A 27,276-nucleotide genomic window follows, 5' to 3' on the forward strand; every position below is an offset into this window, starting at 1 on the left:
AGATATTTGCAAGACTTTGTCCATACTTTGAAGGATTTTTTTAAAAGTAATAACAGAAATAAAGCCTTTTCAAGGCAAAAGTCAAAAACATTTTAAATCTGTGTGAACCCTGTCAGAGGACAGGGTTCTCACAGATTTAAAATGTCAATGGACAATTGGAATTATATCAATATGAAAGATATTCACATCTTGAACATAAATATTCTGGCAAAAATTATGCAATATTAAAAAAAAAATAAAAAAAGGTTCCAACAACAGAATTTGCATACCTTAGAGGCATATGTTGGACCAATTCCTTTCTTTGTGGTACCAATCCTGCAATACAAAATGAAACCAGATTTTTTAATCAAGAAAATGAATACTTTATTTTCTTCAGAGGAAAGATATTAGCCAAATCTTATTTATAGAAAAACTACAATTTTGTGGTTTAACACATGAATTAAAACTGCCATATATGAAGAGAATTATTTTTGCATAAAAGTAAATAAAGAAATGTTAGTAAGACTAAGCTGCTCTCCTTTAACAATTACAAGAAGCCTCTCCAACCACAGTTATCCATGACAAATAACACCCTACTTGAGAATTCTGCCTTCAAATTCCTCGGCCTAACATTCACTGACAATATGAACTGGAACAAATACATTGAGGACATTGCGAAGGCTGCTGCAAAAAAAAAAAAGGGCCTCTATCGAGCTAGAAGACTACTCATACCTGAGAGTATTCCGTACCTCTACAAGGTCACGATTCGCCCATGCATGGAGTATTGTTGGTGCATCTATCACTATCCTCTCCCTCTTGCATAAGGTCCCAAAGAGTTTTCAATCTAATAGATCCCACTTTGTCAACTAAGCTCCAACCCCTGTCCCATCGCTGCATTATTGCATTTTTGTGCTTGTTTTACAAATATTTTAATGGAATGTGTTCTAATGAACTCCTTACACTTGTGGCCCCTCAATGGACATATCCCCGACAAACCCCTTCAGCAACAAAATCACACCCCTTCACTGTTGAGGTCCCTAAATGCCAGAAAGCTTTCTGCTCTATAGTTTCTTCCTTCAAACAGCTAGATTTTGGAATTCCCTTTCTGCTACCTGCTTCCTTGACTGTACTGATATGCAGAAGTTTAAATGTAATGTAAACCAACATATTGCTAATCTTTCTTAGGCATCGTCTCAAATAGTAGTCCCTTATGTCCAAGTGGTGATATACCTTGTTAGGGATGAACACAAGTAAAAAAAATAAGGATAATATAAAAAAAAGTTTCTGATAACGTAATACACAGGTAAAAAGATTAAAGTAGAGTCCAGATAAATTATTTGTTTTTGCAATACGTTTTCAATGAATTCAATAATTTATACGAAAGTGCATCTTTACCTACATGCCAGTTGGGGTTAATTTTCCCTTTTACCAATTTGGCACCTCCAAATGGAGAGTGGCATATATATTGTTTTTAAAATACAATTATCCACTAACACGTGTTTCATCATTTACAAGTAGCTGGACCATGGGATTCTGATTTCGAATCTCGCTAGATTCAGCCACTCTGAGGAGTCATAGACAACGAAACCAGTGTCGGTGAATAATTATTAGTGTTGGGACGATTAATCGAATCGGGAATCGGAAAAATCAGAGCTTTTTGAGGTATTGGAATCAGAAAATTTTTTAGCCTATTTTCCGATGACAAAACCGATTCGTCTAATTATCTATTTTATTTGATTTTGTTTTTATAAAAACATCTTCCGTTGCTTGTAGTGATAATAAAATAAATATTTATGGATTTAAACTTCCAGTAAGACTAAAATCTCCAGATCACTCCAGAACAAGCGTTTTTATGTTTGAGAAAATATATGCACATTTAAGATGTTTTTTTTTTTTGTTTTTTTTTTTACAGTAATCGGGACAAAATAACACTTATAGTTATTAGGAGATTTATGAAGAATCGGAATCGGTAAAAATATTGGAATCGTCCTATCCCTAATAATTATATTCTGAAAACATATATATATATATATATATATATATATATATATATATATATGCCAGCAGCATTCACCCTAAGCAAGTTGAACCTGCTCTCTCCAAAAGAGTAAGCATCACGGGAATAATTCACAAGCAATCCCCAATATACACAATCTAATCAGGATAAAACCCCATTATATTAAATTTACTCAAAAGAAAAATAAAATATTGATTTTATTTTTGAAGACATTCCAAAATCTTTATGGTGTATGTATCCATGAAAGAAAATATATCCTCAAAATCATATAAATTGATCAAGTAGTTTTATTTTAAAAAGGAAATATAAAATTTTATGGCTAAACGACAATCAACGCTCTAATCAATGCCAGTTTGTAAATAGTTTGAAGAATAAGAGATGATTCGAAGTAGTTCAGATTTTTGTGAGACGGAGAGGGGGGGGGATCAGGATAAAAAAAATTATCTCCAGGCAATAATTCTCAGAAAATCTAGATTTTTTTTAAAATGATTTTAAAATATTATAAAGGTGTTATAAAGGGAATGATGCTACGACATTTTGTGGATAAAATAAATCAACACTAAAAGGAATCCAACTCACGAATTTCTGCCTCTTTTCATTTCTTGGACGCCATCCAATTTGAGATGAAGGTCAAACACTGAAAAAGAAAATTGGAAATACATATCTTTCGCTACATATACCTTTCATTAGGTTTAATCAGCAGTATCCAGATGTAATTCTTGGGAAGGGTTTTTTTTTCTGTACTACTAGGATGAATAAATGTAATGTAAAAAATGTATTTTAAGGTTAAAAAAAAAAAAAAAAAAAAAAAAAAAATTGATGAAAAGAACATATTAAAACGAAATCCATTTTATATCAAAATAAAACAAAGACTTCAGATTTGAAAAATATCACTTGCAAAAAAAAACAAAAAAAACAAAAAACAATGAATTGAAATTTTAATAAACAATTATTGAAACCCAAATTAAGCATTATTATAGTTTAACATCCATTTTACATTATATGTATTGAATAGTTTCCAGAAATTGATTTCCAAACTAACTGATCTCGAGCCAAGTCTTTTTTATTCCTTTTATCCATGCTTATCACTTCCTCTCGGGTTTTTCTTGGCCTGTCCTTGCTTTCTCTGCTGGTTAGTAATGGCAAAAATTCTCTGAATTAACTCCATCTAATTCTTACTATTACACTAGCACCTGCACTATATCCTGTACTTCTATGGTACCACCAAGCTAACATTACTGACAAACCTAAATAATATACTTATTTATTTATTTAAACTACTAGCAGGCTGCCCAGCATGCCCAGTCACACAATATGCTTAAATATATTTTAATTTTGGCTGATTTCATACTTATTATTATAGAGTCAATTCTCTGTTGATTATTACATTGTATCCAATATATAGCAGTGGTCACCCGGCATAGCCCAGTATATAATTGGGATTTCAAAGGTTATAAAAAAAATTTTAAAAAAAGACTTTGGCGCGATCAGCTAGAATTGAAACCAAAACATAGTTCTCCCGCTTTCTGCATAAAAAGAACAGATTCAGTTGACTGGCAAGTTCAATTTATTTTTCAATTTTGACTCCATAGCAGCTATTTTTACCAGCTAAAAACTAAACTGAATTTGTTCCATAGGTCCAAATCCCCTACATATTAAGTTTCAGCAAAGGATTTCAATTAAAAAAAGAAAAAAATATATATAGATATGGACCCGACAATGTAAGATCTGATAAGAATGAAAACTTGGATTTATAAGACCAAAAATCCAAACTTCATTGCTCTTTGGGGTCCGTGGTGCAGTGGACAGAGACGTTGAATCTTTACAGTTCCAGGTGAGCAGTTCCAATCTTCCCCAAAAGTAGGCCAGAGTATTAGTTGGCCAAACCATGGTGAGACAACAACTATGGAAGTCAGTAATTACTGGGGATACAGATACAAGACTCAGCATTCCTATCCCATCGCAGTTAATCACCTGAAGGCCCATTCCATGTTCTGGAAGCCGATTTCAATTCTTCAATATTCATATTTGACTGCAATTAAACCATTCTACATCTAATTACAAAGCTCTTCATTCTTTCAACATAAATAAGCAGTTTGATTCGCTACAAATGCAAAATAGTCTAGGGTCATTACTCTTTGATAGAAAGGAAGCCTGGCTTCTCTACTCAGGCCCAATTTTTAGTACCAGCCTATTTTGTATAATTATGTATGTTACATTCACACAGAAAAACTTTTTACATGCAATTCCAAAAACTTTACAAAGTCTGTGAAGCTTTGCAAGTTTAGGATTATCGGCCCCTGTTATTTCAAAGGTAAAACCTTTCACAGATTCATTAAAGAAAAAACTTTGTTGCCTTCTCTTGAGCTATTTTAGAAATAAAAAATGTTACAAAAAATAGTTACGAGTGTGAAATGCATAGGTAAAAAAAAAAAAAAAAATTTTTCAAGGTCGTTTCAAACTTTTGTAATGTTTTATGATTGAAAAACATGTTTCAAGTTAAATCCAAGAATCTAGAACTTTTTTGAATATTCAGTATTTTGCATCCATTTTTTCAGAATGGAGGATAGTAAAATGCTAAAGACCAGTGCTGAAAGTGTCCGTGCAGATAGTAAGAGGAAGACCGAATCAGATCTCGACTATCAAAAAAAAGAGAACGAACGCATTGCTACCCATCTTTGAGTTTAAAAAGCCCAGATGACAAGACAAGTTGGCAAGGCACCGCCAACAAACCATTGAACAAGTTCGGAAGTGTTGATTGTGTAAGAAAGTCCAGAAAGAAGAACAGTCCAAGAAACGAAATGTAAAAATCAGTCCAGGGTTCAAGTCACCACAATCATTCGGGAAGGCTGTCAAGAGACTTACTTCCAACTTACTGTTGTCACTGTCCAAACAAGTTGCTGCCGTGGCTGGCTTGGCTAAATGAGTAAGAATCAAACTTAGTGAGAAAATGGAACGCAATCTATCAGGTAGGACCAAACATGGCCTGTCTGAAGAACATAAAATGTTCAAAGATTTTTTTTCTTCAGAACTGACATTGTTTATACCATGATTGGCATAAGAAACCAGATGACTGTCTGGGAGAATGGGGTGAAAACAAAGATGAGAAAGTACTACTTGGTCATGTTTTTGAAAAAAGCACACACCCTAGTCACCAAGTGTTACCCAGACGTTACTATTAGCTTCAACAAGTTTGCCTCACATAGACAAACTAATGTAATGTTACTTAAAGATCAACATCCGGACCAGTGCAAATGTCAGACACATGAAAACTTTATGCACAAACTGAAGGGTCTTAGTATTGTGTATGACAAACATTTCTGACCTTCTGCTTTGTGTGAGGGAATCCATAATGACTGGCTGACTTCCTGTTGGCAAGGTAACTGTGACAAGTGTCAGGTTGGAAAGAGACTGGTTATTACTAAGCTTGATGCAGAAATGGTCCAGTGGAAGGAATAGCGAAAGAATGACACTGGTAATCTCAGGTTGAATGACAAACAAGGTTGTGTTGGGGAGCTTAAGGAAGCTATCTTAGGGGTAGGGTCTTTCCACAGGAGCAAAAACATGTCCGAATAAAGCACATCCAAGCAGAGCCTTTGAAGAAGACAAGAATGTAAATGAACAGTTGTTGCAAATCGATTTCGCGATGACCTACAGCTATGAGTACCAACATGAGACCCAGACGCCACTTTGGTCAAGGGCTAGCGTCAATTTATTAACCAGTGCATTCTACAATTTTAAGCAAATGACACTTTAACTATCTATACTGATGGGCCATCATCTGAGTTTAAAAATACATACATAGTGAAGTTTGTCATTGATTTGTCCAGCAGATTAAAGGTTATATGGAAGTATTTTGCCACATCTCCTGGCAAAGGCAAAGTTGATGGTATAGAGGGATCTGCAAAGGTTGGTCGTTTTTGTTTTATGGCATATCAACCCTTTTCGGGTTATTTAATGCCGAATCCAAAGATTCAGAAGAAAATTTTAATAGAATATACTTGTTTTCAAGTCGGTTTCTATTTAACCCATAGTTAGGACCCTAACAGGTACTACCACTCCGGGTCAGAGTAGACCTGGGAGCAATAGCAATTAAAGGGTGGCTCCACACTCCCCAAAACCCGCAAGCTGGGGGCCTCACCACTGGATATAATTAAAGGTCATATCCAGGGCCGTCAGACAAAGGGTGATATCCAAACATACCAATGCAGAGGTTGTACAATAATCTGCTGACTTCTCCAGAGTTGCTGATAGAGACATGTCAGAGGTCAAGGTATTTCATGTAACGGAGTCAGAGATTTCAGAGTTTGTGAAAAGTGAGGATCCATGGTCAGGATTGGATTTGATTGGATTGAATGGGTTTAACAACTTTTTCAGCTTTTTTTTTTTTTTTTTGGCCATTAAAAGTCGGAAGAGTTTTTCAAAAGAAATTAGCTGTGTGCATATTTCAGATGTTGTATTTACAGTTGAATATGTATATATGGATGTCTTTAAATTTTCTTAGATTTTCATATATAGATTTACTTTTTTTTAGGTATGATAGGATATTCATTGGGTTGACTTTTTCAAAAAGGTCCTCCATATTGTTTTCCACATAGTACAGTTTTCTGGTTGGTGCAAGGTCAGTACATTTAACTAGGATGTGTTCCACTGAGCCTCTCTTGGCATGGGATGCCTTCTGGTGCCGATTCTTCATTGAGTATATATGAATGTGTTATATTGGGGTGTCCTATGCGTAGTCGAGTCAGTATTATATCTTCTCGGCGTGATCTTTTAGTGTTTGGACATCGTTCCTTAAGTTTAGGTTTTATGGAGTATAGTTTGTTGCTTTCATGTTGATTACATCGTAGTTGCCATTTTCTTTGTATGTGTGCTTTTATCGGGGTCTAAGGTCAGTATGAAGAATCTTATAATTGTCAGTTGGGAGGTGTGAAGATTTTTTTGCAGCTGTATCTGCCCTGTCATTGCCTTTGATTCCAACATGGCTGGAGATCCAGACAAAGATAATGTTTTTGGTGGTTGAGAGGATATTGATTTTTTTCTAGTAACTTTATTGTTAGTGGATTCTCTTGTTTTTGGTTTTGTATAGATAGTAAGACTGATAGAGAATCGGTGAGGATGATGAAGATTTTAGTAGTTTCCTCTGAAATTATGTCAAGTGCTAGGTCAATAAGCTATAGTCTCTGCAGTGAATATAGATGCTCCGTTTTTAAGTTTTTTCTTCATTGTGGTATTATGGTAGGTTGTTGCACATCTGGTGTGATTGTTGCTTTTGGACCCGTCTGTGTAGAGAAAGGTGTAGTCTGGATATTGTAATTTTAAATGCTTGAGTTCGTTGTGGTATTCAATAGGGTTTGTGGTAAATTTAGGTTTTGTTTAGATTCAGTTTTATTTCTGCTTGTTTCATGGTCCATGGGGGCGTTTTATGTAGTATGAAGTTGTGAATGCTGGAGATTGGTATTTTGGATTCTTCAATGCTTTCCTTCATTCGGAGACAAAGTTTTGATGTTTTTTTTTCTCTCATGTTGAAAAGTTCTTCACATTTTGGATAGAAGGTACATTGGTATGAAGGGTTGTCCATGGTCAGGTGTCAAAGGTGCTAGCAGTATTAGTAAAATGCATGTGCTTGCCTGTAGCGATGGTTCAAGCATAGACATGCACCAAACAGTGACATTAAACCATCTGGTACCGTTGTGTATCCGGTGAAAGAGAATGACAATGCAAGTTGGTGATTGGGTGTTGGCGACTTATGAAGGCAAACGCTTTCCTGGAGAAGTTGTTGCATGCAGTGGTGCCAATGTAGTTGTTTCTGTCATGTACCATACAAGAAAGAGTAAATAATATCTCCAGAGACGTGATGTGTTCACAATAGCAACCCGAGAATGTTCTGGACACAGTTGAACACACCACTCCCAGTTGATATGTTTGTTGTTGACAGGTCAGACATTGTTCTGTATCAATTTAACAGGGATTTGAAGCATTGAAGCAGACAGAACATAGCACAGTGCCTTGTAGCTTATTTTTGTCACCTGAACTTATAAACAGAACTTATGCCACTGTACAAAGTTGTTTTAATTTCCACGTTACATATGTAACGTTACATGTGTTACAATATTTTGCATATGTGTTGAGCAATTGTATGCATCTTTGTGCAGGATTTCTTTGCAACAATCTGTTGGTGAATTTGTTTTAACTTTCAATCAGCAGTCTTATGCTCTTTCTTTGACAAAAATAACTGTGAAATTATCATTATGTATGTTACAGACAATCTGACCAAACTCTTAAGATTTTCTCCCAAAATGTGAATGGTGCTGGAAAGAAGAGTTCTTTTCTTGAAATATGTGTCTAACATCTGTCAATATTTGTGTAAAGACTTGCTTTTAAATCAATTATGTGAATAAAACATTTGTGTTCTTTTCAATTTTGAGTCACGAAAATATGAGGTGTTTTCAAATTGACCCCAGAACTAAAGTCGGACTAACTTGAACATACCATGTTCATTTTTTTGACAGTTCTCATATCAAAGTTTTTGAAAATATACATATAACTGACAAATTAAAAAAAAAAAAAAAAAAAAAAAAAAAATTGAGAATGGACCTGGAGGAGGCTAGAGGATAGCAGTCTGCAATAAATTTTTTTTTTTTTTTTTTTTTTTAAACAATTTTTTCTTTCGCTGAAAGATAAAAAAAATTTTGTTGCATTTGTTATATAGTTGTTTCATTAAAGAGTCTTAGAGAGAGACTATTATAAGTGATGCTTTTTCTTGTGAGAGTTCTTATTAGTAATGATATGAGTCTTAGTGAGAGTTCTTGTCTTATTACATATGATGTTGTATCTTAGAGAGAGTGATGTTGTTGTAATGACATTTTATAACACAGACATATAATAACAATACAATTTACCTTTTTGTAGAAATCACAAACACAAAGATGAGCTTTATCACAAACACATGATGAATTTATTTTCTGACGACCGGTCGGGATTTCCTCATTAAGAACTCAAAGTTTCACATCTTAGTTTCTGAAGTGACGTCTCGCTTCAGACGTCCGCCTGTCTGTCTCTCCTAACTGTCTCTGACTCTCTCCACGACCAACTAACTCCCACCTGCTATATTGAGAACTCCATGCATCCCGGCCACGTGAGCAAAATTCACGTGTCTCAACATGCGCAACTTTGCACGTTTTCGACATTGATTTCCCAATAACCTATTTTCCTTGTGTTGTTTCCACAAAGGAATTTAACCTACATATCTAATTTATTTAACTCATATTTTATTATCCACATTCTTTTAACAATTGAATAGTTTAGTTATTATTTATTTCATCCGAATTAACAATTTACTGGACATTCCATTTAAACCTATTGTTCTTTAAAACTTATGTCCAGGGTTCGATTTCTGCTTTCTCTTATTTTCATTTTAACTAATCTCTCTATTTTTATACTTACATGAACAGGGGACAGCCCTTATCATGTAACACATTAACAAAGTTCTATTTTCAATATTAATATTTTCTAAACTTAAAAGAAAAAAGGAAAATCCATAGAGAGAGAGAGAGAGAGAGAGAGAGAGAGACAGAGAGAGAGAGAGGAAAAAAAACAGAGAGAGAGAGGAAAAAAAAACCAGAGAGAGAGAGAGAAAAAAAAAATCCAGAGAGAGAGAGAAAAAAAAAATCCAGAGAGAGAGAGAGAAAAAAAAATCCAGAGAGAGAGAGAGGGAAAAAATATCCAGAGAGAGAGAGAGAGAGAGGAAAAAAAATCCAGAGAGAGAGAGGAAAAAAAAATCCAGAGAGAGAGAGAAAGAGAAAAAAAAATCCAGAGAGAGAGAGAAAGAGAAAAAAAAATCCAGAGAGAGAGAGAAAGAGAAAAAAAAATCCAGAGAGAGAGAGAAAGAGAAAAAAAAATCCAGAGAGAGAGAGAAAGAGAAAAAAAAATCCAGAGAGAGAGAGAGAAAGAGAAAAAAAAATCCAGAGAGAGAGAGAGAAAGAGAAAAAAAAATCCAGAGAGAGAGAGAAAGAGAAAAAAAATCCAGAGAGAGAGAGAAAGAGAAAAAAATCCAGAGAGAGAGAGAAAGAGAAAAAAATCCAGAGAGAGAGAGAAAGAGAAAAAAATCCAGAGAGAGAGAGAGAGAAAGAGAAAAAAATCCAGAGAGAGAGAGAAAGAGAAAAAAATCCAGAGAGAGAGAGAAAGAGAAAAAAATCCAGAGAGAGAGAGAAAGAGAAAAAAATCTAGAGAGAGAGAGAAAGAGAAAAAAATCCAGAGAGAGAGAGAAAGAGAAAAAAATCCAGAGAGAGAGAGAAAGAGAAAAAAATCCAGAGAGAGAGAGAAAGAGAAAAAAATCCAGAGAGAGAGAGAAAGAGAAAAAAATCTAGAGAGAGAGAGAAAGAGAAAAAAATCTAGAGAGAGAGAGAAAGAGAAAAAAATCCAGAGAGAGAGAGAAAGAGAAAAAAAAATCCAGAGAAAGAGAAAAAAAAATCCAGAGAAAGAGAAAATAAAATCCAGAGAAAGAGAAAATAAAATCCAGAGAAAGAGAAAAAAAAAAATCCAGAGAAAGAGAAAAAAAAAATCCAGAGAAAGAGAAAAAAAAAAATCCAGAGAAAGAGAAAAAAAAAAATCCAGAGAAAGAGAAAAAAAAAATCCAGAGAAAGAGAAAAAAAAAAATCCAGAGAAAGAGAAAAAAAAAAATCCAGAGAAAGAGAAAAAAAAAATCCAGAGAAAGAGAAAAAAAAAAATCCAGAGAAAGAGAAAAAAAAAAATCCAGAGAAAGAGAAAAAAAAAATCCAGAGAAAGAGAAAAAAAAAAAATCCAGAGAAAGAGAAAAAAAAAAATCCAGAGAGAGGGAGAGAAAACAAAAATCGAGAGAGAGAGAGAGAGAGAGAGAAAAAAAAAATCCAGAGAAAAAAAAGAAAAAATCTAGATAGAGAAAAAAAGAAAAAATGCAAAGAGAAAAAAAAAAATCCATAGAGAAAAAAAAAAAAAAAATCCATAGAGAAAAAAAAAATCCATAGAGAAAAAAAAAATCCATAGAGAAAAAAAAATCCATAGAGAAAAAAAAATCCATAGAGAAAAAAAAATCCATAGAGAAAAAAAATCCATAGAGAAAAAAAATCCATAGAAAAAAAAAATCCATAGAAAAAAAAAATCCAGAGAAAAAAAAAATCCAGAGAAAAAAAAAATCCAGAGAAAAAAAAGAAAAAATCTAGATAGAGAAAAAAAGAAAAAATGCAAAGAGAAAAAAAAAAATCCATAGAGAAAAAAAAATCCATAGAGAAAAAAAAATCCATAGAGAAAAAAAAATCCATAGAGAAAAAAAAATCCATAGAGAAAAAAAAATCCATAGAGAAAAAAAAATCCATAGAGAAAAATCCAGATAAAAAAAAAAAAAAATCCAGAAAAAAAACAAACTTACCCAGATGAGCTCGATTTGAAATTTTTAACCGTTTTTCCAAAATGGTGAGACCTTTCCCTTCATTTTTCTCAATTTCATTAAACAATTCAGGTAAATTAACAACTACTCCATTACCTGGAAATTAGAATGAAATCAAATTAATCATAAAATCTTCACCTTTTTCATTTTAATATAAAGGAGTATCCAATAAAAATGAATCTGATTTGGTTGTTTTGTTATATGGTATATCAACACTTCAGGTCATTTAACGCCAAATCCAGTCATTTTTGATAAATCATTTTATGCTTCTATTTCTTTGCGACAAACCCTCAACATTAACCAACGTTATGTGCCACGGACTTCTTTTCCTTAATCTCTTCTTATGGCTGTGCTATAGTCTCTCACATTGCCAACGATCAACGAGTTGCACACAAGTGTATAAAAAAAAAAAAAAACACCATCACGGGAAACCACCCTCTAATCATCACTATATTTTAGTTTTTCTGTCTTTTTCTGAATAATCATTGGTTTCCCACTTTGTTGGTTTATTCTTTAAACAGTTTTCTTTTCAATTTTTCTATCGATTTATTTTTGATAAAACACCATACTTTCATACAAAAACAAAATCGGCCAATTTTGTTTCAACTTTGAGATTTTCCAGTGCGTGCTCACATATCTTTAGTAAAATTAAACCCTTATGTTTTCCTCTCTGTAGACCTCAGGAAGAGTGGGCAGTGAACGTGCACTGAAGGATTTAAACGGATATACTATTTTAATTCAAGCTATTGCACTTCACAATTCGTTTGGCGTTAGCAAATAACCATAACATGGACAAGTATATGTTGCATGTGCTACAGTTGGAAAATCAAACTCCAGATCTGCACAGAAAAAGGGGCACCTCAAAATATTGTGTATCCATAAATAATGAGAACACAAACATAAGATACATTTTGTTTTTATTTGTTTTCCATTTAAACAAACTGAGTCACAGCAACACGTGGCCGGGTACAGTTAATAAAATTATATGATTTATAATACGTGAAAACGGTGCCTAATCTAGAGAAATAAAGGTCAGATTTCATATCAGGATATTTTTCTTGTATCGAAACAGGTATTATGTTGCATGGACTTTTCTTAGCTTAAAATTTGTTGCACAGTGTTATTAAAAGTTAAATAAAAATAACTGCATCTTTAAATATGTTAAATTTTTAACAGAATTAATTGCAAATATTACGTTTGTAAAAAAATAAAAAATAATATAAAATTATTTAAAAAAAATAAAACAAAATAAAACTTAGAAAAAGAAAAATCATTTATTACTAGACTTTATTACTTAAAGAGTAAAAAAGTTATAGTCCGTTGACTTAGAATGAGTACTTTATGCCAAATTGATGGTAGAATATGGTTAAATTTGTGCTCATTTTTGCATTAAATATTAATCTCTATTAATTCGTAACTGTGCATCGAATGGATACCATAATTGTTAGTTCGCTGCATACAAAATTTCAGCCAGATCAGTCTGGCAGTTCGTCTGATAAAGTGTAAAAGACTAACAAATAAAACAAAAATTGAAAATTTCAGAAATGAAAAAAAAAAAAACTGATTCCATTCAAATAAAATCTGTCTGTTAAAAATTGATAATTTTTTTTTTAATTAAAAAAAAAAAAAAAAAAAAAAAAAATTCTGTCCAAAGAAAATTGGTCTTTAAATGCCTAACAAATGCTCTGCAAATTTTTTAACCCATCGTCCAAAGAAAGAAAGAACTGTACACATTTGATCACACCAACTCCTTGCACGTGTTTCAGGTTTAAAGCACCTGACCACAAGTGGGAGGTGGGGGGAAAAAAAAACAAACAAAAAGAAACGGCTTTATTAATTAATCTTCCTCCGCCCTTGACACGTGATTACAAATTAGATTGTAATCTGATTAATTTAGAGTTGGAACGGAAATTAAGAAGCACTTTTTATAGCCGTACAAGAGATATAGAACACATGTGCTAACAAGTCGGCTAATTTTGGGTTACGCTGGCGGCGACTGCTGCTACTGTTGCCACTGCAACCATTTCCTGGGGTGTGCCAGTGGCTTCATGGTTACCTAAAAACATTATGAAACCGACAAACAGTTCAAATCTAGTTGCATCTATACTGCTGACTTTTTGCACTAATATTGTCAAAGATATTAACCAGAATTTATGAATAAGTTTCCATTAATATTTCTTTGAATTTAGTTATTTATCGATATTGCTTTTCATCATCTTCTATAATATATTTATATTTTCTTTGCCAGGCTCTATGCATTTACTCGAGGTAACATCACTTGGAGAAGGTTGGTTGGTTGTTTTTGTTTTACAGCATATCAACCCTTTTCGGGTTATTTAATGCCGAATCCAAAGATTTTGAAGAAAAAATTTTTAATAGAATATATTTGTTGTTTTTAAGTCGGTTTCTATTTAACCCATAGTTGGAACCCTAACAGGTACTACCACTCCGGGTCAGAGTGAACCTGGGAGCAATGATAATTAAAGGGTGGCTCCACATTCCCCAAAGCCCGCAAGCTGGGGCCTCACCACTGGATATAGTTTAAGGTCATATCCAGGACCCCCATTGAGGGACTTTTACCCTCTGCAGGAAGGCAGTCGGTGTATTCTAATGCCCCATCGACAGGGCCGACTTTGAGAAGGTGCACCATTCCTCATAAAAACCAGTATGGGTTTGCCATATGGCTGAGATTTTATTTAGGCCATGAGTACTATGATTTTAAATATTTGGTCAGGGTTTACTTGTAGGGAAAAGTATTCACACACCAGGTTGTCCTAACAAACCTGTGTACAGAGAGACCTTAGACACTCAAGTATAGTGTCAAGTAAGCATTCAAGATGTATGTATGTTTGCATGTCCAGGTAAAAGTAATAAACAAAACAAACGCCCACAAAGTATTTTCCTTGTTAATGTTACTTCAGATGAATAATATCTAAAATTTAGAAGAAAAATTCATTCTTTGACTCTAAATTGGCATAGATTTCGTCAGTGGGGGTCAGTTTTCCAGTTAGATAATGTACAAACTAAAAGGGAAGGAACTGATTTTTTTTTTTTTTTTTTTAAATCAGAGTTAATTCTCTTGTGCAGACTCATTTATTTAGGAATCAATAAAAAGGAGAGTCGTCTGTGTGGGTATGTCCAGAAAGAGGAATGGGTTGAACAGAAAAGAAAAAATAGATGGAGACAAAAAAGAAAAGAACAGAGCAAAAGAAAAAAAAAAAAAAAAAAAAATAGAAAACAGAAAAGAAAAGAGTGGGAGAGAGAAAGAGATGTTTTCAATGAAAATCCTATACTTTAAGATGCCAGGCCTTGAGTACTTCAAGACGAGGAAAAAAGATAAAATGAATAACAAAATAAAATTCTGTTGAAACATATAAATGTAGAAACGCAAGACCCAACAGATGTAGGTTTGTGAATGCACTGATGGATACAGGTATATCAATTACAAGAACTTCTAGCTGACCTAAAATGCAGCTGAAGCGAAACTGAATAGTTAAAGAGAAATGGAAGGCATTATGGTGGATGAAATGTACACCCATTTATTATTTTTTTTTTTATAAACTTTACAAACTATTTTTTAAATAAAAATTACAAAGAATATATAAATAAAAATATTGTTAAAAAAACAAAAAACAGGTTTACAGGAAGTTGTAAACAAATAGCACAAGAAGTTGTGAGATTACCAATGTTATTTCAGACTGATAAAGTCGCTTTGCTACGGTTAAATACACGCACATCTAAGCCAATGCTGCATCTTACAGCAATAAACCATTAGCGTATTTGGGTTTAACGTCCATTTTGCATGTTGACACGCGTGTAACAGAGTATGCAGATGCATATGAAATGACGTCACCGGTAGGGAAAAAGAAAGACTATAAAAAAAGGACGATCACATTAGAAACATGGATGACGTTTGAGATCAGGTTCAGAATCAGCTTTTATTTGAGAAAAGTACCCGGAAATAAATCTTTTTTGTTACAAGAGAAAAGGGGTCAAATTATTACTTGTCTTATGCTCCTTGCAACGTACTATGTGTTGGGTTTACATGCGTAACGGTGTGTAATCTTACATGTGTTGGATAGATTTTAGAAACCGACTTGAAACTAATTTGCCAGTTCTTTATCCCCTTTTCTCTCAAAATCATACTTAGCACGTTTCCCATGTTTTCCTTTGTCTGCCACTGCCAACTGACCCAGCTACCTTGACTGTTTTAAATTTACTAACCCAACAACTCATCTATTCTTTCATAGTGACCAAACCCGCAAAGTTTCTAGTTCTATAAACATTTCTCTACACTATTACAACTTAATCTTACTCAAAGGTCATCAGATGTAAGCTAATCTTTGAGACTCGCATGCATGCAGAGGAACAGAATACTGATGGCATGACCACATTGAAAGAATGCACGATCACGTTTAGATTAGTAGATGTACAACAGCTAATGTAGCAGCAGGGTCAGTTCACAAGGAAATAGCAAAGAAAAATGTGGGAGGAAGTGATGAGTATGGACTCGAGAGAAATGAGGAAAAATAAACACCTGGCCAGAGATAGATTATAAAAGCTGTTCAACACATGTCAGCATTTAAAATGATGGAAGTGAGGATTATGATAATCATCATATCATATGAATTCAAAGATTTTATTGGTAGCATTGGTTTCCCCAATATTTTTAAAATGATTCAAAAGGATTGATATGCTGTAAAACCCAACAAAAACAAAGATATTGGTTACTTAGGGGAGGAACCATATGACCGTTGCCAATATCCTCAGTGAAAGAGATCTTGTAGAACCTACTGGATTTGAACTTAAAGCACTTAGGCTGTCAGTCTGTGTTGTTAACCACCTGACTTCGGTTAGCTCACAAAGATTATGATGACAGTAGTTAATCCATGCATAAGCAACATCTTTTAGGATGCCATGAGTTAACGCTTCACAAAGATTAAAATGAAATATTCGTACAGTTGTGTGACCCTAAATTGTCAGGAGAAAATGGATGAATTAAAAATTTACAAGGGTTGTTCCAAAAGTAAAGCCTCTTATTTTTTTATGTTTTTTTTAACTCAAAAAATTGAAGAGCTACAAAAACTAAAATAGTGCCATAAAAAAAAAAAAAAAAAAAAAGCATTTTCTTTTTGTGCTATCATTTACTTTTTATAGATGGCCACCACCATTTTCAATACATTTTCAGTAATGTGTCTGATCGCATGTCCATGACAGGGTTGGCTTTCTTCGTCTCACACCATCTTTAAATATAAAAGCAAAAATGTGTGTATGTATGTGTGTGTGTGTATGTATGTATATATGTATGTGTTTGCTTTTTCTGTATGTCCGCGAAAGGCTTTTTTTTTCCAACGCCTTCTCGCGGAGCTCGCTCCCTTTTAAAACTTTTTATATCGCGTCTATATCATAATATGTAGGAGTTAACAACAGGGGGGCCGCCCGTCTATTCAATTTGCCCGACTTTCAGAAGTCAAATATTCAACATTTTTCGATCGTCGCATGTTGCTTTCACTTTTCAGTATGATTCGAACCAGATGTAAACGTCGCAGTCAACTATCCCGCAGTAAACGATTTGACCTCACTAAAAACTGCAGATGTTTGACATTCACTTTTTAATCGCTCTTACATTGCTGATGTCGCCGTAGCGCAGGTGTTCAGGCTCAGCCTATGGGCCTCAAGGCTCCGGGTTCGAGCCTACCTGTCAACCCCCTCCACTATTTTTTCCCCCCATTTTTAAAATCGCTGTTTTTTATAGTTTTTTTTTTTTTATATTTAAACAGGGTTAAGTTTCCTATTTTTCTTCTTTACCCCCCCCCCCAACACATACACCTACAAGCACCCGGGCAACGCCGGGTACCTCCCCGCTAGTCAATTATAACAGAGAGATGAAACTTTTAGTTCATGAATGAACAAGTTCAGTCATCATAACAATGCAATTTGCAATCCTTCTGATCCATTCAGGCAGAATAAAAAATAAGCATTATTGTTGGAATACTCCTAGTGCAATATGGTGGTGGTTTAAGGGGTGGAGGTTATATACTAAAGGTTTGATCATGACATAAGTCATGATCAAAGCTGGGGGTAGACTCATTTTTGTTTCTATTTTCCGGTGGTTGACCACAGAAATTCAAAAGAAATCTTTGCTTATTCAGTTGGAATAACTTTGCTTTTTATTCAACCGCAGCACGAGATTTTGTTTCTTTACTTCAAGATATGCTATTGATGTTACCCGGATTGCGATACAGAATATTTGCTTTGGCTTTTATAACTGGTTTGTTTTGGGGTCACTCTTCATACATACATGATTAAAAAGAATTAAAGAGAGACTGTGAGTGTGTGTTTGGAGAGCGTAGAGCAAAAAAAAAAAAATTACAATCGATTTTAAAAATGTACTTATATCTTTACTATTGTATAAAATGAACTTTGTGTGTGTGTGTGTGTGTGTGTGTGTGTGTGTAAATTCGTTCCCTATGGAATTGAAAATGGCTGGGTCGATTTTTATCAAATTTTACAAAGGTACCTTATGTGCCCGGCAGTGTTCTTAGATAGGTTTTGTATCAGAATGTCTTTGATAAGTAGTAATAATCAAAATAATGCGATGAAAAAAAAGGAACAAGCAATTTTGATTAAAGTTAACACCTTATATAGCATAATGTCACAAATGTATTTTAGAAGATTTATTATTACACAAACCGAAAGGATCAACATAAAATCAACAGTAGGTTCTTCGATATGACATAGGTGTGTTCGAAATAAACGTTTCTGTTTAAAGCACAACTGCACCATGATAATAGACTTTCATTTTAAACATGAATTCTAGCCATTACCACTGCACAAGTAGTAAGGCTAGGCATATAAAATCAGCAGTAGATCCTTTGATATGACAGGGGCGCATTCAAAAATGAAGGTTTCTGTTTAGAGCACAATTGAAGCATGATACTTGACTTTTGCACTTTAAACTTCAATTCAAACGATTATATACAAAAATAATTTTATAAAATCAACAATACGTTTCCTACAGTGCAATGTAGGCTACAATATACTGTGTACTAAGTCACTGCAGGGAGGCATGTGAAGCTTCCTCCTGGTGCACTGCGATGGGTTCCCAACTAGAGCAGGCAAGCAAGGGATTTGATTGAAAAATGGGTGATTTCACTAATTTCTATGACATTAAAAATATCAGAGCGTGAAACATCAATTAACATTAATCATTCAATCCCGGGCAACGCCGGTGTCCCTGCTAGTATATATATATATATAAACAAAGTCACAACACATATCATTATGGTTGATTATTATCACGGAGAGAATGTTGGAAAATGAAAAAGTATAAGTGTCTTTTGCCAGGTCATACTCGGGTGACCTTGCTGGTAGCGAAACAATAACTCACACCTTGCTTGTTATTGATCCGCACCAGTGGTCAAGCAGCCAGTATCCATAAGTGAGCTAATAATTATTTAGTGCCAGCCAAGATGTATTGATCTCATACAGGCTAGGGAGGTGAAAGCAATTGTCTGTAAATCACCTCTATATCCGCTTCACCTCTGCAGAGGTGAACAGACGTCTAATTGCCTGTGTTGCGTTGAAATATTCCCAACAAATCGAAACCAGTCAGGATGGACAAGCAAAAATATTTCTATCATAAAATGATCCCAGAGTAAAGAACTCTTAATTGATATGCATGTACATTTATAATTAAAAAAGAAGATTAGTGCTATTATATATCTATTAAATGATTCCAACATTTTTCCAGATTCAATTACCGATTCCGCACTAAATTCCCAATTCTGATTCTTCATGAATCTAAATATTTAACTATAAAGTTGCAACCCCCCACTCCATTACCGTAAAACAGATGTTAAATGTGCACATATTTTCTTACACGTAAAAGTACATTTGGGAATTGGTAGTTTAAAATCAATACATTTTATTTTTTTTATAATTACTACCAGCAGTGGAAGATTCTGTTTTAAACAGAATCAAATGAAAAATATAATTAAAAGAATCGTTTTGACATCGGAAAATATGCACAAATTTTTTTGATTCTGATACCCAAAAAAGTTCCAATTTTTCCGATTCCCAATTCTGATTAATTATCCTAACACTAATATATATATATCTATCATATATAAAAAGCATTTGTTTTTTGTAGGTTTTCGTTCCCTATGGACTCTGAAACGACTGGGACAATTTATTTTTAATTTCACACAAATGTACTTTATGTGTCTGGGAAGGTTCTTAGATGAGTTTTCTATCAAAATGCATTCAATAAATATCGAAAATCAATAATAAAAAAATCCAATGAAAGAAGGAACAGTCCGATTTTGACAAAAGTTAACATCCTTATACAACCTAACATCACAAGTACATTTTAGAAGTTTAATCAATGCACAAGTAGAAGGGCCCAGTGTATTAAACCAACAGTAGGTTTTTTTATCAGACAGGGACATAGTTGAAATGAATGTTGAGAGAACAAATAAACTATGATATTTACCTTTTGCGTTTTTAACTTTAATTGAATACACATACATTTATGTAAAATTAGTGCGAGGGAACCCCAGCAGAGTTCTTCGCAGACCTATTTGAAAATACATGGCATTGAATTTAATCCAGAGGTCTTACAGGTTTTAGTTACATGGGCCTAAAAAATAAATAATAATAAAAAAAAAATCTGGACGTTTTATACCCTTTTGCTCATCAGCTTTGCTTTTTTTCTTTTTAATGAAACTGGTTCTTCAAAACCTCATTCTTTTTAATCATTATTTTGAACAAAAAGAAAAAACAACAATATTTTCACACATTCCCATTTAAAAAAATTTTTCATGAATATTTTTACATTTTCAATAAGACATTCACGGGCCGGATTTGGCCTATGAGCCATAGTTTGGAGACCCCTGATTTAATCCAGTTATTAGATACAAACTAAAGACCCTTTAAATTTAGAAATTTATTAGAATTTAAAAAAAGATTTTGATCAAAATTAGAGCGAGGATTCTAGACATGAGGTTTAGTAACACATCTCCCATTTAATTTTTAAAATGGACATAAGTGGTGCAAAAGTGTTGCTTGGGGAATTCATTTTATTCTAGGATGGGCATTCTTTTAATATATATTAGTTCATTATGTAGAGAGACAAAATTTGGCAATCAAATAATTTCATTTTTTTTAATGATTTAACTCCAGACAAGATATGAAGTCACTTCTTGTAAGGAGTTAACAAAAACAAAAGATGATTATTGCAGACAGGAGATGCCTATTGACCTTAGTTTTAACAATGGTTAAGGGAAACAGTCAGTCAGCAGGAAGAGAATTCCACAAGCCTGCAGTTCTTGGAAATAAGCTACTGAAATAGAAAACTATTATGAGGTATCAAAACAGCGGTTATATGAAAATTAATAGACCCAGTCAAACTAGCTAGAACAAAAACAGAGAATAAATCAAACAATTCTTAAAAACACATGCCATAATAGTATTTATAAAAAAAAGACGGAGACTAGCAACACCGTGTCTGTGAGAGTGGTTGCAGTGAAGAAGAAAGAGTGGAGGCCAATCAAATTACAGATACGTTTCTGCACTTTATCAAGAACCTTTAAATGGGACAGAAATTCACAAGTCCAAAAATGGAAATATTACTCCATACATGGTCTAATAGTAGATTTGTTGAGAGAGAATACGCCTCGGGTGTGAAAAAGTGTTTAGAGCGATAAAGAGAACCAGATTTTACAAGAAGCAAAAAGACCAACGGATCTAATTGATGAGAAAAAAAAAAAAAAAGATCAAGTTTTAAAGTTGATTTCTCATCGAGAGCAAAGCCGTCAATGAGAATCTCAGAAAAAAAAAAAAAAAAAAAAGGTACACGCACTTGCCACTTGTAAACTCCAGTAATCAGGCAGGAGGGGGGAGTGAGAGATCTAAAATTTACATGAATTACCTCCCTCCTCGTCATGTGAGACCATTTACCCCGATTAAGTCTTATCAACAGTTGAATCAATTTTTGATGTTTTTCCTAACCACCTATTGGTTTGAACTAAAAAAAAAAAAAAAAACACTGCAAGCGCACGTGTGGGATAGGTTTGGTCGTTTTTGTTTTACAGCATATCAACGCTTTTCGGGTTATTTAATGCTGAATCTGTCCATTTTTTTAAAAGTTTGTTTCATGTTCTTTATATCTACAAATATTTATGATATTCCGTTTGGGTATACTGTAGAGGAGATGGTTTTTGTTTTTTGCAAAACATAATCAAGTTTTGCAATGGGACAAGAAAAAAATACAATAACATCAATATGATGTTTGTGTATTTTGAGATGAGGATTGATAATTAGTTTCTGGATTATTTGGACTATTGTTCTCATCTTGGTTGTTTTTCTCAATGTTTCGGCTGAAGACGGTCGGAAGTTACATCGGCCGAAACATGAAAAATCAACCAAGATGAGAATAGCCCAAACAATCCAAAAAATAATTACCAATCCCCATTACAAAATATACAAAGATAATATTAAAAAAAAACAAAATGGAGTAGACCCAGATTTATTAAAAAAAAAAAAAAAAAGACTTGGTGCTACTTGGGTTTTGAATTTCTAACAGCTATGTTCGTTGGGGGAAGCTGTGAACACATGTGAACACTAGTGTGAACACATCTGAAGACGGTCAGAGGTTACATTGGCTGAAACGTTGAGAAAATCAACCAAAATGAGAACAATAGTCCGAACAATCCAAATAATACAAAAAAATAATGTTCGGCACAATTTAGGTCAGGAAGTTAATACCTTCAGAAAGTCTGATCTGGTAGCACTAGTGTGGGATACAAGAATCATTCCTTAATAATACAAAAGTCATCTGACTCTCCTAGCCCCATCATGAATCATATAACAGAAAAAAACAAATTATCATAAACTCTTGAAAATTCAGTATTTTATTGCTATATAAACTATAAGATGACTGACCAATTTTTATTGTTTCAAGTTCAAATAAACAGCTACAACAGGAATTGGAATACACCCTACTAAAGCCTGATAGTCACAGCTAATGAATTTAAAAAATGCAATATGGACATGAGGACACTTTAAAAGAATGACAAGCAATAAAATTGCTTTAAACTTGGAAAAAAATGCCACAGAAATGCATGGAATGCTTCAGAATGCTTTTGGACCATCTTGAATGAATCGAGCATCAGTTTTTGAGTGGCATAAGAGATTCAAGGAAGGCAGAAAGTCTGTGAGGGATGATGAGAGATGTGGAAAGAGTAAGGAGTCAGAACACAAGAATTGATTGACCAAATAGAGAATTTCATGGATGAAGACTGTCGTAGGCCTATAGAGACAATAAGTGCACAGTTTGATATCAGTGTGGGAACTGTACATTCAACGATTATTCGCGAGGAACTGAAGATGCAAAAGATTTGCACAAAGTTTGTCCCAAGGGTGCTCCATCCTTGTCACAGACTATTTGACCAAAATGGACATCAGTTTCTCACTCTCCCTATAGTCCAGACCTTGCTCGTGACTTTTAGTTATTCTCTAAGCTCAAGGAAAACCTTTAGAGGCTGTCGTTATGGGACAATTGAGGAGATGAAAGAGGTTGTGGCGAGAGTCACAGACACGCTCACACAAGAGGACTTCTATGGGGCCTTCCAGAAGTTGTTGGATTGGTACAAGTGCATTGCAACCGGAGGAGATTACTTTGAAGGGGACTAGAGTTTCATGTGTGTATTCTCAATAAAAGAGCCCATATGAAAAACTGATTTAAGGCATCTCGTACCAATATGCATTCTCTTTATATTGTTTTCTTAAAAAGCATGCATTCATCATCTTTAAGGATGACAAAGATGGAAGTCTATATCTGACTTACGCGCTCATTTTATACAAGTTATGTAGGATAACTAGTAACAACCTTTTCTGGCAGACTGTTTGGCTATGTCACTAAATTATGACGTGAGAGTAGATTGCAAGAAAATTCTATGCAGACATTAAAAATGCTTTTTTTCATTTTTTAAATATTATTGCATGAGGAATCATTTTTAGTTAAAATCTACTATTACACATGTAAACTTGAGAAACACGCTTTAAATGTGTAAACATGTTTTGGGTCAACAAGCTATCAAATGAGACAGCCATATCGTATTATAATAGAAAAATGCGAGCATGAAACGTAATATGGTTAAGCTTAAACATGGAAAAGAAAATGACAAGATATTCTAGTAAAAAATATAAATTTATAACTTAAAATATTGCAGCATTAAGAATTGATTATATAATGTTAAATTGAATTAAAGAAAAATTCTTAATGCTGCAATATTTTAAGTTATAAATTTTTTATATTTTTTACTAGAATATCTTGTCCTTTTCTTTTCCATGTTTAAGCTTAACCATATTACTTTTCATGCTTGCATTTTTCTATTGTAATCCATGATTTTTCCAGGCTTCCAGTAAATTTACTTGTTCTTTGTTTAATTTCAGTCTTATTTTTTTGACCCCATAAACATAACATACACATATGTAAAACAATGTACGGCACTCGTCTGCTTTCATTCTCCCTGTTTCACTTGTTACTTCTTTTCGCGAGAGCAGTGAATTAGTAGCAACACTAGTCGCTGAAGCGATGCGTTTGCTATGGAAACCAGTCATAAAAAACGTTGCTTACCTCCTTACTATTTTTTACAATTTTGAACACCAGCAAATTCATCATAACTTGTTTTATTGAACGAAAATTGAAAAAAAAGATTTTTTTTCCCAATATAGCTGTTTGAAATTTGGTTTGAAAAATGAGTGAGCGGTGAAGCTTTAAAGCAGTTCTAAATGACTAAAACTGCCACTTAACCATATATTCAAACACTACTGTGTTTGAATGATAATATTATTAAAGTGTGTATTTCCCCAAGTTTGCATGTGTAATAAATAATAAATAGATTTTAACTGTATAATTCCTCATGTTAACAAAAATTTAATACCAACAGATTTTTTTTTTTTTCTCTAACTGACACCATAATTTAGTGCCATTGCCCATAAAATGTACGATGAAAAACAAAATGCTGGTCCTAGTTGAGCTCAATAATCGCTAAAAAAAATTAAAAATTAGACACTATACTGACAGACTATTACATTTTCAAATGAGACGGCTACATTGTATAATTTGTTATTATTCACCTAATGTTTACATATTTAAAGTGTGTATTTCTCAAGTTTACATGCGTGATAGTAAATAAATTTGGTACTTGTACAGTTTAATCAAGACATTAAAAAAATGAAAATATTGAAAAAAAAAAGTTTAAATTGTATGTATCTGTTATGGAATGAAGTTCTCTGAAAAAAAATTTCACTTAATTTCAAATAGTTTTTGTTTTTACAGCAAAAAAACAATTTGTTATGATACCAAGCAAAAGGTTCGATTTTTAGGAAGAAAACTAGAATTAAAGATGGGGAGGGAGTGTCGGCGCTTTACATGGAGTTATCTCCACGTTGTGTTGATAAACTAAAAAAAAAACTACTTGATCAAATTAAATGAAATTTTTTTTTGGGGGGGAGATTTTCAGTTCAAAACGGATACGTACAATATAAGCTTTTTTCAATATTTTCATTTTTTAATGTGTTGATTAAACTGTACAAGTATCATAAATTTTAATTCGAAATGATTTTTCATGTAATAATATTTAACCAAAAAACAAAAAAAAACAAAAATTTGCCAGCTGTTCTACCAAGCAGAAAATGCTGTCGTGTGTTGAGATGAAAATGACAACAAGAGTACATCATTTTACGGGTGCTCTAAGATTAAAAACTCATCAAAAGTTAGATTTAAATCCCTGTTGATGTATGCCAGAATCAAATTACATTTAGAATATGAAACCATTCTTGTTGATTAATGTTTCATCACCAGCTGATATGGAAGAATAAAAGGTGCCAGGTGTGTAATGAAGCATGTATTGGCGCATGTAAGAAAGTCAGCAGTAGCTTTAAGATAGCTGACTAGCGAAAATATTAGCAGCAGCAGCAGTCGTTAAAGGACGTATGCAAATTGGCAAGTGTGCACATGCTAGATAAAGGCAGAAAGATAAAGGCAGAAAGATAAAGACAGAAAGATAAAGGGCAGAAAGATAAAGGGCAGAAAGATAAAGGGCAGAAAGAGAAAAGGCAGAAAGAGAAAAGGCAGAAAGATAAAGACAGAAAGATAAAGACAGAAAGAGAAAGACAGAAAAACGAAAAAAAGGAAAACGAAAAAAAGGAAAACGAAAAAAAGGAAAACGAAAAAAAGGAAAACGAAAAAAAGGAAAACGAAAAAAAGGAAAACAAAAAAAGGAAAACAAAAAAAAAAGGAAAACGAAAAAAAGGAAAACGAAAAAGGAAAAAGAAATGACTACACTCATCAAATATCACTAATGTTCACACAGATCGCTATGTAATGTCACCAAGGATGAAAGATGATTCATAAAACATAAGTAACTATAAATAAGTTTTTTTGCATAGAACAAAAAGACTGTCATCGTCAAACATGTTTTTATTATCTCATTGCACTGATTAAATGACAAGTGTATGTGCTAACATTAGTTCCTGCAAAGCAGGTTAATTCAACCCGCCTGGGTCAGTTGTTTGCCTGTAACCTTATGATGAGAACCTGGAGAGGAATAAAAATAACTAAATATATATATATATATATATATATATTTATATATAAATGCAAAACTTCTATTTCTCAAACTTATGATAAAGTGAAAATGCTCTGAAACTGCAGCAATTTTTTTGATGTCTGACTTCATATGCATATTCTCACCTGCTTAAAACTTTTTTTTTTTCTTTTCTCAATTTTTTTTTTTATTACTTTTCACCTGAAGATGATTTGTCGCAAACTCAAATGTTAGGGATATACATGGAAACATTCAAACTTTTTTTTTTTTAGGGGGTGGGGGGGGGGGGGTCTTTTTTCCTACTTATCGATTAAAAAAAAAACAAAAACGATTCTTTAAAATTTATTTGTTCTTGTTTGAAACTTTATTTTCCACTGCTAGTACTAATGATAGATATTTATTGATTTTAAACGATCAGTAATATTAAAATTACTAGATCACCACCACCACCCCCATCCACATAGGTGCATTTTTGCATTTGTAAAATGTGCACACATGGATTTTCGAAGGTAATTAAAAAAAAATCTATAACAATATAGAGAAAATTTAAAAAGAATCCAAATCTGGAAGAATATTGGGATCATCCTTAATATTAATAAATTAAAAAAATCCTTCATCTTAGAAATGATCGTACACCAAAATTAATGCTGATGTTGATTTCCTGGAAATGATATATTGTTTATTTCAATTTACTAACAGGAGGTACCTTCAAGAAGTTTCCAGATTCGTTTTGTACAGGCATTTAAAATTGTCGTAAGCTCTTGAAAATTCAGTATGTTATTGCTATACATTTTATTAGGTGACTGACCAATTTTTATAATCTCGAGTTCAAATGAACAGCTACAGCAGGAATTGGAATACACCCTACTAAAACCTGTCATAGCTGGTGAATTTTAAAAATACAATATGGATGTGAGGACACTTTAAATGATATGCAATAAAATTGTTTTAAACTTGGAAAAAATGTCACAGAAACGTATGAAATGCTTCCCACTGCTTTTTGACCTTCCTGAATGAATCAAGCATCAGTTTTTGAGTGGCATAAGAGATTCAAGGAAGGCAGGGAGTCTGTGAGGTGTGGGAGGAGTAAGGAAGTCTGAACAGAGTTGATTGGTCAAATAAAGAAATAAAGAATTTCATGGATAAGGACTGTCGTGTGTCTATAGAGACAATAAGTGCACAGTTTGATGTCAGTGTGGGAACTGTACACACAATTATTGATGAGGGACTGAAGATGTGGA

At 33.4% G+C, this 27,276-nt stretch overlaps 1 protein-coding gene across 1 annotated transcript in view; it reads right to left on the reverse strand.

Annotated features, from left to right (window-relative positions):
* Nucleotides 1-27,276, reverse strand: part of LOC145260631 (adenylosuccinate synthetase isozyme 2-like) — a 140,243-nt gene that overhangs the window by 46,908 nt on the left and 66,059 nt on the right. The window contains exons 3-5 of the mRNA XM_080118952.1: nt 11,403-11,516; nt 2,576-2,633; nt 270-315 (exon numbers count right to left, since the gene is read on the reverse strand). Of these exons, the coding sequence (XP_079975078.1) occupies nt 270-315; nt 2,576-2,633; nt 11,403-11,516 (218 nt within the window). The remainder of the gene's footprint in view (nt 1-269; nt 316-2,575; nt 2,634-11,402; nt 11,517-27,276) is intronic.

The sequence above is a fragment of the Euprymna scolopes genome, chromosome 36 (genome assembly GCF_053919585.1).
Source record: "Euprymna scolopes isolate OS-2025 chromosome 36, ASM5391958v1, whole genome shotgun sequence".
In the NCBI taxonomy this organism is placed as follows: Eukaryota; Metazoa; Mollusca; class Cephalopoda; order Sepiida; family Sepiolidae; genus Euprymna; species Euprymna scolopes.